This window comes from Aptenodytes forsteri, unplaced genomic scaffold (genome assembly GCF_000699145.1).
Source record: "Aptenodytes forsteri isolate BGI_AS27 unplaced genomic scaffold, ASM69914v1 Scaffold243, whole genome shotgun sequence".
Lineage (NCBI taxonomy): Eukaryota > Metazoa > Chordata > Aves > Sphenisciformes > Spheniscidae > Aptenodytes > Aptenodytes forsteri.
In genome coordinates, this window is record NW_008795314.1 from 906,931 (window position 1) to 918,893 (window position 11,963).

Here is an 11,963-nt window from a genome sequence, read left to right on the forward strand (position 1 = left end):
TCCCGTGCATCCCTGCCGCGCTCCCCGTGCACCCTCGGTGCGCCTCCCCCTGCACCCCCAGTGCATTCTCCACACACGCTCCCCCTGCCCGTCCCCGCTGCACGCTCCGTGCACGCCCGGCCATGAACGGCTCGGCGGCGGGCTCCGAGGGGGGCTGGCAGCCCGAGTCGGTGATCATCCCGCTGGTGTACCTCATCATCTTCCTCGTGGGCACGGTGGGCAACTGCCTGGTCCTGGCCGTGCTGCTGCGCAACGGGCAGGTGAAGAACACCACCAACCTCTTCATCCTCAACCTGGGGGTGGCCGACCTCTGCTTCATCCTCTTCTGCGTCCCCTTCCAAGCCACCATCTACACCCTGGAGGGCTGGGTGTTTGGGCCCTTCATGTGCAAGGCCGTCCACTTCTTCATCTACCTCACCATGTACGCCAGCAGCTTCACCCTGGCCACCGTCTCCCTCGACAGGTAGGAAAGGGGATGGGGGGGGGTGTCCCTGTACCCTGAGGCTCCCCCCCTTCTCTGGATCGCACCCGGGCAGGAGAAGGGACAGAGTCCCCTGGAGCCAAGCCCCGATTGCTGCGACCTCCCAGGGGAATGCAGGAGCATTTCCCAGTTCACGTGTGCAAGGAAATGCGACCACCAAGGATGGGGGCCAGCAGAGAGGGTTGGATTGGGACCCCTGTCCCCAGTGCCCAGCTGGAGGAGGCTTTCAGACCCTGAAGCTGTAGGACTGGGGTTTATCCACAGGCTCTGGCAGCTGAAGGGGGGATAGAAAACCAGAGAGAAACAAAGCTCAGTCTCTGTGCAGCCCCAGCTCTTCCCGGGACACGGGGAGAGAGCCCCTGCTCTTGAGAAGACGACACTGGGATGTTTGAGCTAGGATACTGCTTCTCCCACCCTCCCCTTTTATTAACAAAAAGCCCATTTCTGTCCCAGCGATGTCCCTTGTCCCAGTGACCATCCCAGCCTGGCTCAGGGTGAGTTTTAGCCAGGAAGCTCTGTAAAAGGCAGCCTGTTGCTCCTGCCTGTGCTTTGCCCCGTGCTAGCTCAAGCCCCTGGCTCTGCAAGGGCTGGCGAGTTACTAACCTGCAGCAAGCAAGAGGCAGGGAGCTCCTGGTGCTGCTCTGCTCGGTGCTCGAAACCCATGAGACGGTGGGATGTGGAAAGTCCCTGTGAAAGGCCCCTGGGAAGAGCCACGGCAGCCCCAGAGCAGGGCTGGATGCGTCCTGCCATCCCAGCACAGCACCGCGCTGGCTGCCGGGACAGCCCCCCCCAACCCCCCAGCAGACCCAGGGTCTGCCTCTCCTCCTGCATCCCACAGAACTGGGAGGAACAGAGGTGTCGAGCAAGCAGGGGCTTGCATGAGCCCCTAGATCTGGGCCTAATTAGCTAATTGCAGAACTGAAAACGGGTGACGTGCTTTCGCATGTGCCAACGCGAGGAACATGATGTCTGGGGATCCTGGGGACTGGCTCCTGCCTTCATATCCTCACTGCTGCTATCGCTTGTGCCAGACAGACTGATGATCAAGTGAGGATCTGCTGGATTAGGGAGGGGGACAGAAGGGGACCATCCCCGTCTTCCCCACAAGCACTGCTGGGAGCGGAGAGGGTGATGGGGACAGGGTCAGGGGAGAGGATCCTCCTCACCCCACTGGGACCCTTAGAAGCACCAGGGAATCAGCTGTGGGACTAATTGCCCTGGAAAGCTCAAATCTATCACCACTTTTGCCCTTTCTCCAATCTGCTCCTGGAGCAGCTCTCCGTGCCCTCCCCAGGACTGCAGTCTTGTCCCTCTCCCTTTCCCATGCAGGTATTTGGCCATACGATACCCCCTGCACTCGAGGGAGCTGAGGACACCCAGGAACGCCCTCACAGCCATCTGCTTCATCTGGGGGCTTTCCTTCATCTTCTCGGGCCCTTACCTCAGCTACTACCAGGAGTTCCAGTTGGCCAACCTGACCGTCTGCCACCCCATCTGGGAGATCTCCCAGCGCAAGGTCATGGACATCTGCACCTTCATCTTCAGTTACATCATCCCAGTGCTGATCCTGAGCCTCACTTACGTGCGGACTATTCGCTACCTGTGGAGGTCTGTGGACCCTCTCCAAGACATGTCGGAGTCCAAGAAGGCCAAGCGGAAGGTCACCAGGATGATCATCATTGTAGCCGTCCTGTTCTGCCTCTGTTGGCTGCCCCATCACCTGGTCATCCTCTGCGTCTGGTTCGGGTACTTCCCCCTCAACCACGCCACGTACGTGCTCCGCATCCTCTCGCATCTCATCTCCTACGCCAACTCCTGCGTGAACCCCATCGTCTACGCCCTGGTCTCCAAACACTTCCGCAAGGGCTTCAAGAAGATCTTCATCTGCCTCTTGCACAAGAAGGCAGCCAACAAGGTGCACGTGGCCCAAGTGACAAACACCGTCAGCACACTGGAGGCAGAGCTCAGCGAGGTGACCCACATCAGCGAAGCCATGCCCGGCCGCTCCTCCCTGCGCTGCGAGGTCCCAGCCCAGCCCTGGGGGGAGGCAGAGCCAGTGGGACATCAGCAGAAAGCAGATGGCTCCTTCATCGCCTTCAATGTCACCTAGCAGAGCTCCTTCCCACCCCACGGCTTTGCAGTCTCCTGCAGCATCGCAGGCCTGGGGATGGGCTACGTTTTGGGTTAAAATGCATCAAATCGTACCCTTTTTCATTCAAATACACCCAAATATCATAACTGTTAAAGCGATGCTGCTGACTATGGACTCAGCCGAGCGACCGACCGAGGATCCAAGGGCAGGATTTGCTTCCACCAAGCACTTGCTGAGAGCAGAGAGATCAAACCCCCAAATCAACTCTCGTGTGTAATCACCTGTTCTTCTGTCACGGATGGACTTACACCCCGTTGCATCTACGCCTGGAGCCTATTGAAAGCTCTGGTCCCTCCAAGCAACACAGTGTCTGGCTGGAGTTAGCGGGGTGCGCTTTTAGGGACGTTTGGGAAGTCTTGGTTCGTTTGTGTCCCAGTTCAGGAGCTGTGCCCCAGGACAATGCTGGCCACAGCCACCCGGGCCCAAACCCAGCTCAGGTAGGAAAAACCAGGAGAGAAGCATAGGAATCAAGAGACAAACCTTCCTGGTGCAGCCGGTGCTGACTGGGCTTTAGCGTCTCCCTGGGGCTTGTGGCTCGGGGGAGGTTTCCCCAGGATGGAGCACAGCTGGAAGCAGCATCCGTAGCCGAGATGAGCGCCGTAGCCCAAGTATGGGACTGTCAATGGCACAGGGCACCGCCCCGCGCTGCTGACCCTGGCTCGTGCCTGCCATTTTGGTGCATGCGAAGCTCTGCAGAGCATCCAGAGGTCACCAAGGACCGGCGGGGAGAGAGGCTGTTTGCCGGGGGAGCACAGCCATGGCCCCGTGGGAGAGGTTACGCTGCCAGGGGAAGCAGAGCGGGACATCAGCGGGTCAGCGCTGGGGGAGGATTTTGATGCTTTCAGACAGCTTGGGCACGGCTCAGCATCTCAGCCCAGGCAAGGTGCTTGCAGAGAAGAGCAAAGCAGAGCACTGGCGCTGCTTTCCTGCGGCCGTGGTGTGAGGCCAGACAGCTGGGGCTGCGCGAGTGCTGGGGGACCCCAGTCAGCTGGGGAAGCCGCAATAAAGCCCTCCGTCCTGCATCCCGTGTCCTGCTCCCTTGAAACACCCCGTGGTCCACAGCGGAGGAGAGGTGGGTGCTGGAGGGGCGGTGGGACCCGCTGGCCCGAGGGAAGCCACGGGGCGGTGGGGGAGCGGAGGGTGTGGGTTATCTCTGAGCAGGTCCATCCAGGAATGGCCCCGCGCTCCCCTTAACGCAGCCGTACCCACACACACGAGGCTGACGTGACTCACGCGCCCCCCGCTCTTACCACTGCAAAGGCTCCGCGAGCGGCTGAGCCCTGTGACCGCCGGCAGCTGAGGGCTTTATTTAAAGACCCATCGTTTTCTTACCAGAAGAACATCACTGGAATAGGATCAATTAACTCTCTTGAAAACCCTGCGGCAGAGCACAGCCAGAGGAGGTGGTGAAAGTGCACAGGAGCTGGGATGGGCTGTGCTGAGCATCCCTGGGATGCCCAGGGCTGTGCCCCGATGGCACCAAGCACCCATGAAGATCAGGTCTCTATAAATTGCCATTACAGAGGGTATAAATCTTTCTGCACAGATTTCCCTCCTTGCGACACCCCCATGGCAGGACCGGGATGTGATGCAGGAGGCTATTTCTATCAGGGACCCTGGCTCTCCCCGGGGGTCTGCTCCGGGGTCTGGGTCCTGACACGGCCCTCCTCTGCACCACACTGCCCTCCACCAATCCCCAGCGCTTGGCCTTTCTTCCCAGGAAGCTTTTGGCTGTCAAATGTTTGTTTTCCCCTGCTGAGTATTATTATAACCAGATCTTCCTGTCCCCATGCAGAGGGCCATAAATCAGCCGCTGCCTCATATCAATAACCATTATATTTAGTCTAGACCTGCTCACGGCATAAGTCACAGAGAGCGAGCGTATAAACAGCTCCATTACTTACATCTGCATTTATCTCCCCTGCTCAACCCTTCCCAGCCGGGGAAAAGAGTGAATCAGCCACACAAACATGGCTAGAAGCCTTGTCTTCCTCCTGCCCTCATCCACCTCTGCTCGGAGGGCCGTGGGATCTGGCTCCGATGGATCCCCACACACACTGAGGGGTTCAACCCCCTCTCCTGGACACATCACCTCATCTTGGGGATGGAGATGTTGTCCCACCACCTCTGCACTGCCCAAGGACAGGGGTCCCTGTGCTGGCATGGCTGAGGGTACAATGTCCCCTGTCCCTTCGTGCCATCACAGAAAAGACACCGACCCCACTCCCCTCCTTCTCGCCCCCCCAGACCCGTTTTCCCCATCACACCCAGCTGCACCCGCATGTCTCAACCCGAGATGCTGCAGGGCATCATGGTGCCAGCGCTGGGGCCGCACTACAGGAAGCCCCACGGTGTCGGTGCTCGCTTTCAAGCCCAGGTTGTTCCCCTTCATGCAGGGCTGAGTTCCCAGAAAGGACGGGATTTGCTCCTGAGTTCATCTTTTTATAGCGTTCACAAGAAAATAAAAATAACTGGCTCACAGATGTACAAGCCAGCCAGCAAATCTCGATCCATGCATCGTGCCCCCGCGAGGGGCTCGAAATCCACCCAGAAAGAGCCAGCCTTTGCTTTGAGCTCTGCCGGGGGGGAGGGAAGGAACCATGGGGTGAGAGCTGGGGTGTCGGGGGGAAGGACCCGAGAGGAGGAGCAACCCCCCGGGGCTGTAGTGGGGCTACTGCTGCTCTTCCTACTGATGCTCACCGTGACCCAGCACACAGCGCCTGGCCCCGGGGGATCCATGGGGAGCAGGGCCAGGCAGAGGGGGACAGGCTGTGCCCCAAACTCCTTGCCCAGCCCCAGGGAGGCTCCTGGTGCCACCCTTGAGCCAGCCGTGGGAAAAGTTGGGACCACAGCGTGGCCACCGACCTCTCAAACGCCCAGCGCCAAGCTGTCCCCAGGCTGGGGGCGACTCTGAGCAGCAAAGCTGGGTCTCTGGAGACCCACTTCTCTCAGCCACATCGAATCCTTCAGCAGCAGCGTGGCCACCACAAAACAGCCGAAGAAGAAGAGGGAGACGACTCTGATGGGTGGCTCTGACCCCGGGTGACAGCACTCCAGCTGTGCAGGCATTGAATTCTGTAGTCTCACCCTGGCGAAAGCAGGCTCACAACAACCAGCAGGAGAAAAGTGCTAGATTACCGTGGATTCTGTAAACTCAGTTTACTTCCCGGGTATTTTGGCATTGCAAGGGAAAGGAGGCTCAAAATAGCATTAGCAGCTTAGAACCGTGACTACCAGCCAGAGAAGGAAAGGGGACGGGTCACCTCTTCAAAACAGCTCATCAAAACCACACACATTGCAACAACATCTCTGCTCGCTGCTCCGCCTCGGCTCGGCTTTGCCGCAGGCGGCTGCTCCATTTGCAGCTCTGGGTCTTTCTGAGGAGCCCCAACATTGCTGTAGCACCAGCACTGTAAACAGAGCCCTGGTATGCAGGTGCTGTCACCCCACTGCAGGGCTCATGTCCAGCCCTGGCAGAAAGGGGTTTAGGAATAAATAGTGATAATAATTAAGAAAATCAATGGGAAAAGGGGTGGGTTTTGCAAATCCCAGGGGCAGGGGTGCAGGCTGTGGGGCACTGGGCCAGCTTCGCGAACAGGCTGCCGACTGCTGCAGGTACAACACGGCTGGAGCATCCCACGGCCTGTCCGTCACCCGCATCTGACAGCAACAGCCTGAACGCTGGGAGAAGGTGCAAAGGACAAACCAGCACCTATGCAACAGCCTGCCCACGGTGCCTCCTGCCCTGAATTACACGGGAGCCATCTCCTGCACCGCCCCAGGGGACATCCAGCCCCGGGCATCCTCCTAAGCACACCAGCCCCGTGTCCACCGCTGTGCCCCACGATCTGCCAGCATCTCCCCAAGCAAAGGAAAGGCGAGAGGGCAAAATGAGGAGGGAAGCAAAGCAATAATGAAGTAAAGCCTTCACCAAAGCTTGGCAGAGCCGGTTTCCCAAAGGAGAGACTCGGGAACTGTCTTCAGCTGGAGAGACGTGAAAGCAGCACCCTGATACTGCAGTCGAACGCATAGAATCAATGGAAATGCGTGTGCACGCATGTGTGTGTGGACATGCAAGAGAGCCCAGCAAAGAAAGGACAAGCAATTTTTTTTAAGCATCACAAGGGTAGCGATTTGCAGAGACTTCCAGCAGATCCACTAATAACATTTAACGCCCCCCCCCAAAAATCAACTTCAGTGACTTGTTGCTGCCCAGCTCCCTTGTGCTGGCGAGTACCAGGCGGGTGCTAACGCAGGCGTGGGCTGAGCTCAGGGAGGAGGGACCTCTGCCCTGGAGACACAACAAGTCCCCGGGGTGTGAGGCCCCGAGAGGGTCTGTAAGGCAGAGCCGGGGAGGGCATCGCTGCCCTCTACCCCCAGACAGACGTTTCCCCGTGTGCCACTCGTGCCGGGGCTCAGCGGGGTACAGGCACCGAATGGGGACTGTTCAAGGGGACAGTAGAAAACCGATGTGCAGAGGAAGGAGTTTGGAAGCACAGCTCCCGTCTGTGCAAAGCTGCCCCCAGCCTTTCCAACTGCCTCCCAAGCCCGCGGCTGAGCCCTGCTCTGCTGTATAACCGCTCTAGAGCTGCCCAGCCACCCCCGTGACTGCTTGGAAGACACATCCCAGGACACCCCTAACTCAGCTCCCAGCCCAAAGCATCACTGCGTCCCCTCACCCTGGGCCGTGGGCACTGCCAACACCAGCTCATTTCTGGTCACTGTTCAGTAGCAAGACCCCAGAGGGTGACGGCAGGCTGGGGGCAGGCTCCGCACAGCATCTAGCTGGGGGCCTGCACCTCACACTCCTGCTTCCAGCACCCCCAAATCCCCTCTGACACGCACCACGGCTCACACGGCTGCTCTCACCCTCACGCAGGAGCAGCAAGGCTCTATTTGATACCAGACAGCAAGGTCCAGGCTTTTGTGGGTGTCTGCAGTATGACACATCCAAGCTGTCCTCCTCATCTTATTGATCCTCGCCCATCGATTGATATTTGCTTGTTTGCAGGCAGCGAGAGTGAAGCCTGCGTCAGCTACCGGGTCATTACACCATTTACAGGATGCTACAGAAACAGAGAAAAGAAAAAAGCACCTCTCCAGCTTACCTGCAATTGCCCCTGCTCATCTGAGGATGAAACCATCGCCCTCCCGCCCAGCCCGTGCCTTGATGAGACCTTCAAGGGCAAGCACAAGGTTTTGCTGCCAACACAAAACCACGGTGGGAAGCGACTTTCCCCCCAAACAACGGAGTGTATCAGGCCCAGCTGGAAAAGCCAAGAGCATTGTGACCTGCCACTGCTCAGCACCCTCCCGGCTGAGCGGGGATGGGCTCCCGGTCTGGCCCCTTGGGAGGTTTTATTTTAAACGAACACCACTGCAAGTCCCCATGTTCCAGTTAAAGTTTAATAAATGCAGGTTCAACTGGAAGTGGAAAATAAATAGGCTAAACACAGCTCCTGTGAAGTCCAACGGTGGGCAGGGAGACGAAGGGCACTTGGCTGAAACCTCAGGTTAGCGCGAGCTTTCCAGCACGCAGATTTATCACTGGGGTTGAAGAAGTTGTTTTGGTTTGTGGTTTTGTTTTGTTTTCAAACACTTACTCTGCCAAATTTGCTCCCCAGTATGACGAGGCAGCCAAGGGGGGTGGGGGCTGAGGCTTTTGAGCCTCCCACCCTTGTCTCTGCTGTACGCAGCTCCCGGCTGCAAACCGTACCAGTAGCAGCCCTGGGTAGCTGCAGGGACCCAGGAGCCGGTCCCCGTCCCAGCAGGGTTTGACAAACCCCTTTTGCTGCCCCAAAATAATGGTCGGTGCCAAGGAAGCCATGAGAGCAGGTAGCACACCCAGACCCTGGCACATCCACCCAGCCTGGCCCACTGCAGCAAAAAAAACCCCAAACCAAACCCAGAGAAACGGGGCTCCAGCCCCAAACCCCTGGGAATCAGAGACACGTCCCCCAGCCTCTCCCCATCTATGTCAGGGGATTCACCGGCAGCCAGAGCAGAATGGGAGGTGAAGGGAGGGCATTAAATCCCGCAGGAGCCTTGGAGGAAGCAAAGGGGGAGGCAGAGGGGGCTCAGCCCCAGTGCTGTGGGGCAGCCCCGGCTCAGGTCCGTGGCCCCTTCCCGTGGTCCCTCCCCATGATCTGAGCATCGCTCACAGCCCTGCGCTCAGCTTTTAGCGGGGGGTGTGAAGTGCTGAACTGTGAGAATGTCGGGGACGGTGCTGGCTGCCATGATCACTCTTAATTAACATGTTGCAAAGACATTCCTTACCATAAAAAGCCAAGGAGCATGCGGAGCCGTTCCCCAGCGCTGCGCGGCGTCGGACGTGACTTGGACACTTGAGGTCAGTCCCGAGGGGGCGAGCGGCTCCCCCCGCTCCCACCCCAAGGAAGGGATGGCTCTGGCTGAAGCATGCTGCTGCTCCCAAAGCAGGTCTGGCTGCCGCGGCGGCCGCTCGGCAGGGCCGGGGGCCCATTCACCTCCCCGCATTCATTCCCTGTGCAGGGCAGAGGCAGGTGGTATGGGAAGGGTTGGAACCAGGGCAAGTGGGAGGCTGGATTTAGGAAACAGAGACCAAGTGGCTCCACTTTCTCTTTAGCTCAGGGAAAAGGAGGGTCTTGGACTCCCATGTAAGAGCCGTACAGCCAGAAGCAGCAGATGCCACCTCTTCCCCCAGGTACTCACCGCCTCCAGCTCCTCCTCGCTGCACAGCTGCCACTGAACCAGGTCCTCAGCCCCCAGCAGCCTCTCACCCCCCCTTTCTTCCTCCAGACATGGCCAGGGCATCCTCGGGGTAGAAAACAACCCAGCCGACTTCTGTTGCTGGTAATGGAGAGACCAGGAGGGAGCAGGACATTTTGCATCCTATTCTCTGACTGCATCTCCCCACCTCTGAGCTGAGCCGGACCAGCTCCTCACCAGCCCCGGACTGGTACAGCTTTCCTGGGGGAACAGGCTGACAGTAAAACCCAGAAACGCCTCTTTGAGTGTAGGCCATGCGGAGGCGTTCCCAAAGTCTCCAGAGAACGCAATGCGGTCCCATCCCAGAGCCTAAGGGATCTCATACATGTTCTTTGGGCTCTGGTTATCACAAGAGCATCAGCACAGGGAGGATACCGGCTTCCACACTAAAGCTCAGATGCTCCAGAAAGGCTGCAGGCGAAGCTCCCCCCTTCCTTCCCCTGGCTTTGCCCGCAGCCGTTCTAGGTAAATCTCTTCGCCCTGGGATCGGCTGCAATAAAACATGTTTTACAGCCTCAGCCTGAGCACGACGAATTCCACACACTCTCCTGGAGAAAAATTCAGACCAGACCGCTGCTGGCAGAAACAGATCCAGAAAGATGGAATCCAGCTCCTTCTGGTGAATGTCAGCGTGCGTATCCAGCAGGCTCGACGCCTCGTATAATGCAAGCCAGCAGTGCTTTGCTTACGCTTAAAAAAACCCTCTGTCCAGCACCTGCCAGCCTTCAAAGGTCTTGGGGCTGGCAGAGGAAAAAACAGCTAGCACTGAAGTCTCAGGTTTCCTTAAGCATTTGAGATCCGAGAGCGGGAGGGAAGGTCCCTGCCGGGGAGGGCTCCTGGGTCAGTACCGTGCGCCTACGTGGCCAGACACATGAAAAACAGCCGGGCAGGTGTGATCAAGATTTGAACTCGCACAGTGGTCCAGCTCTGGGCTGGACAAGCCAGTCAAATCTGCTGTTTTTCAGGGATGTGCTACACCACTGTAAACACTGAAGCACACATGGTGTTTCAGACCATGCTCAGGTCCAGGCTGAGGAGGAAGAGGAGGTCAGGGCTCCAGAAAGGCCAGGAGCTACCTGAAAAACAGCTGTCTGTGGAGGCAGCAGCCCAGGCACGCGGCTGGGTCTGCCACAGCAGGACCTGTGTTCTCATCCAGGCTCTAACACCCGACTCCCGTGTGACGTGGGGCGAGGTGGGTCCTCACCTCTCTGCCCTTTGCCACTTGGCCTCTCTTATCCACCGGCACCATAACTGCCCGGGGCAGACCCTTCCCAGGCTGCGCAACCCTGACTTCCCCAGGAGAACAGCCCACCTCATAGCTGTGACACTCGCCGCGCAGAGCGGCCTCCCCGGCTAGGAAAAGAAAAGGCAGGGTTGGTGGATGCTCAACAGCAGAAGGGTTAAAACGCAGCTCTCCACCCTTCTGCCACCTGTTCTCACTCCCCATTTCATGTTGAGGTCTGCCTTGTCCTCTCCGCCTCCCCGTGCTCTGTTTGCAGCGCCCCGGACAGCGACACAATGGCCCTTCCACTGCTGGGCTAATTAGACACCAGCACACATTCACTCCTGTAAACACGGGCTCAGGTGAATAATGGATTTTGCTCCAAATTGCAAAGTAGCAGCTATTGTGAGCGCTCCCAGCTCTATGAAAGCCCTGTATTTCAAGTGTTACCATGGGCAAATAATGGAGAAGATCCCACAATAGAGCAAGCAGGAGTGAGTGAGCGAGGTGGGAGCAGGAGGTGCCTGGCCAGAGACCAGAGAAACAGCATACGTCCTCCAAAGCTCTGAAAGGCCTTGGTGCGAAGATGGCAGAGTCCAGCTGCTGTATCAAAGCCTGCTGGTATCACTCCAAGGCACGCGGGAGAGTAGCACTTGTTTCTCCTGTGATGCCCATGGATTAAATGAAGGGAAGGGACTTGGCTGCTTGCAGGAAAGAGATGCATCAGACTTATGAAGACAGGAGTCAAAGGACAACAGGGATGGGAAGAAGGTGCTCTGCAGAAATCAGTATGGGAACACTTCCACACATGCTCTGCCCCAGGTCAATGAGGAGCAGCAACCAGTCAGGACGCCACGGAGTTCCCTCTGGTTCTCACTGCTCTGTCATGACTCCAGCCTGCCATCACCCCGTCTACCACTGCCTCTCGCAGGACAGACAACCGCTACTGGGATAGCTCATGAAACTTTGGGGTACACAACTAGACGGCAGGCCTGCCAGGTCTGCCGCGGCCAGACACAGAATACCACACAGAATACCACAGAATCGGCATCTCGCCCCATCGCTGAACTAAATAACAGTTAAGAGTAACAACGTGAAAATCCTTTGGGATCCTACAGAACTGAGATTCCCAAAACCCACAGGGGAGCAGGCAACACCATTTGGAGCTTACAGCCTCCTGCCTTTAACAGAAGGACTGTACCCATAAGGGTTTTGTGGTGGGTTTTTTTGGTTGTGTTTTTTGTTTTTGGGGTTTTTTTTTGGTTTGGTGGGTTGGTTTTTTTTGTTTTTGTTTTTTAAACACACTCCCCATGTCCAGAACTGAGATTCCCAAAACCCACAGGGGAGCAGGCAACACCATT

At 57.7% G+C, this 11,963-nt stretch overlaps 1 protein-coding gene across 1 annotated transcript; it reads left to right on the forward strand.

Moving 5' to 3' along the window:
• Window positions 1-120: 120 nt before the first annotated feature.
• On the forward strand, window positions 121-2,598 carry GALR2 (galanin receptor 2). Its single transcript, XM_009279418.1, has 2 exons — window positions 121-463; window positions 1,811-2,598. The coding sequence occupies exons 1-2, from the start codon at window positions 123-125 to the stop codon at window positions 2,589-2,591; spliced, it is 1,122 nt and encodes a 373-aa protein (XP_009277693.1). The 5' UTR covers window positions 121-122; the 3' UTR covers window positions 2,592-2,598.
• Window positions 2,599-11,963: the final 9,365 nt, after the last annotated feature.

Excerpts from the sequence above, each read along its gene's own strand:
- GALR2 (XM_009279418.1), top strand. The coding sequence starts at position 123 with ATGAACGGCTCGGCGGCGGGCTCCGAGGGGGGCTGGCAGCCCGAGTCG. Across the intron at positions 464-1,810 it reads GCCACCGTCTCCCTCGACAG|GTATTTGGCCATACGATACC; the intron begins GTAGGAAAGGGG and ends TTTCCCATGCAG.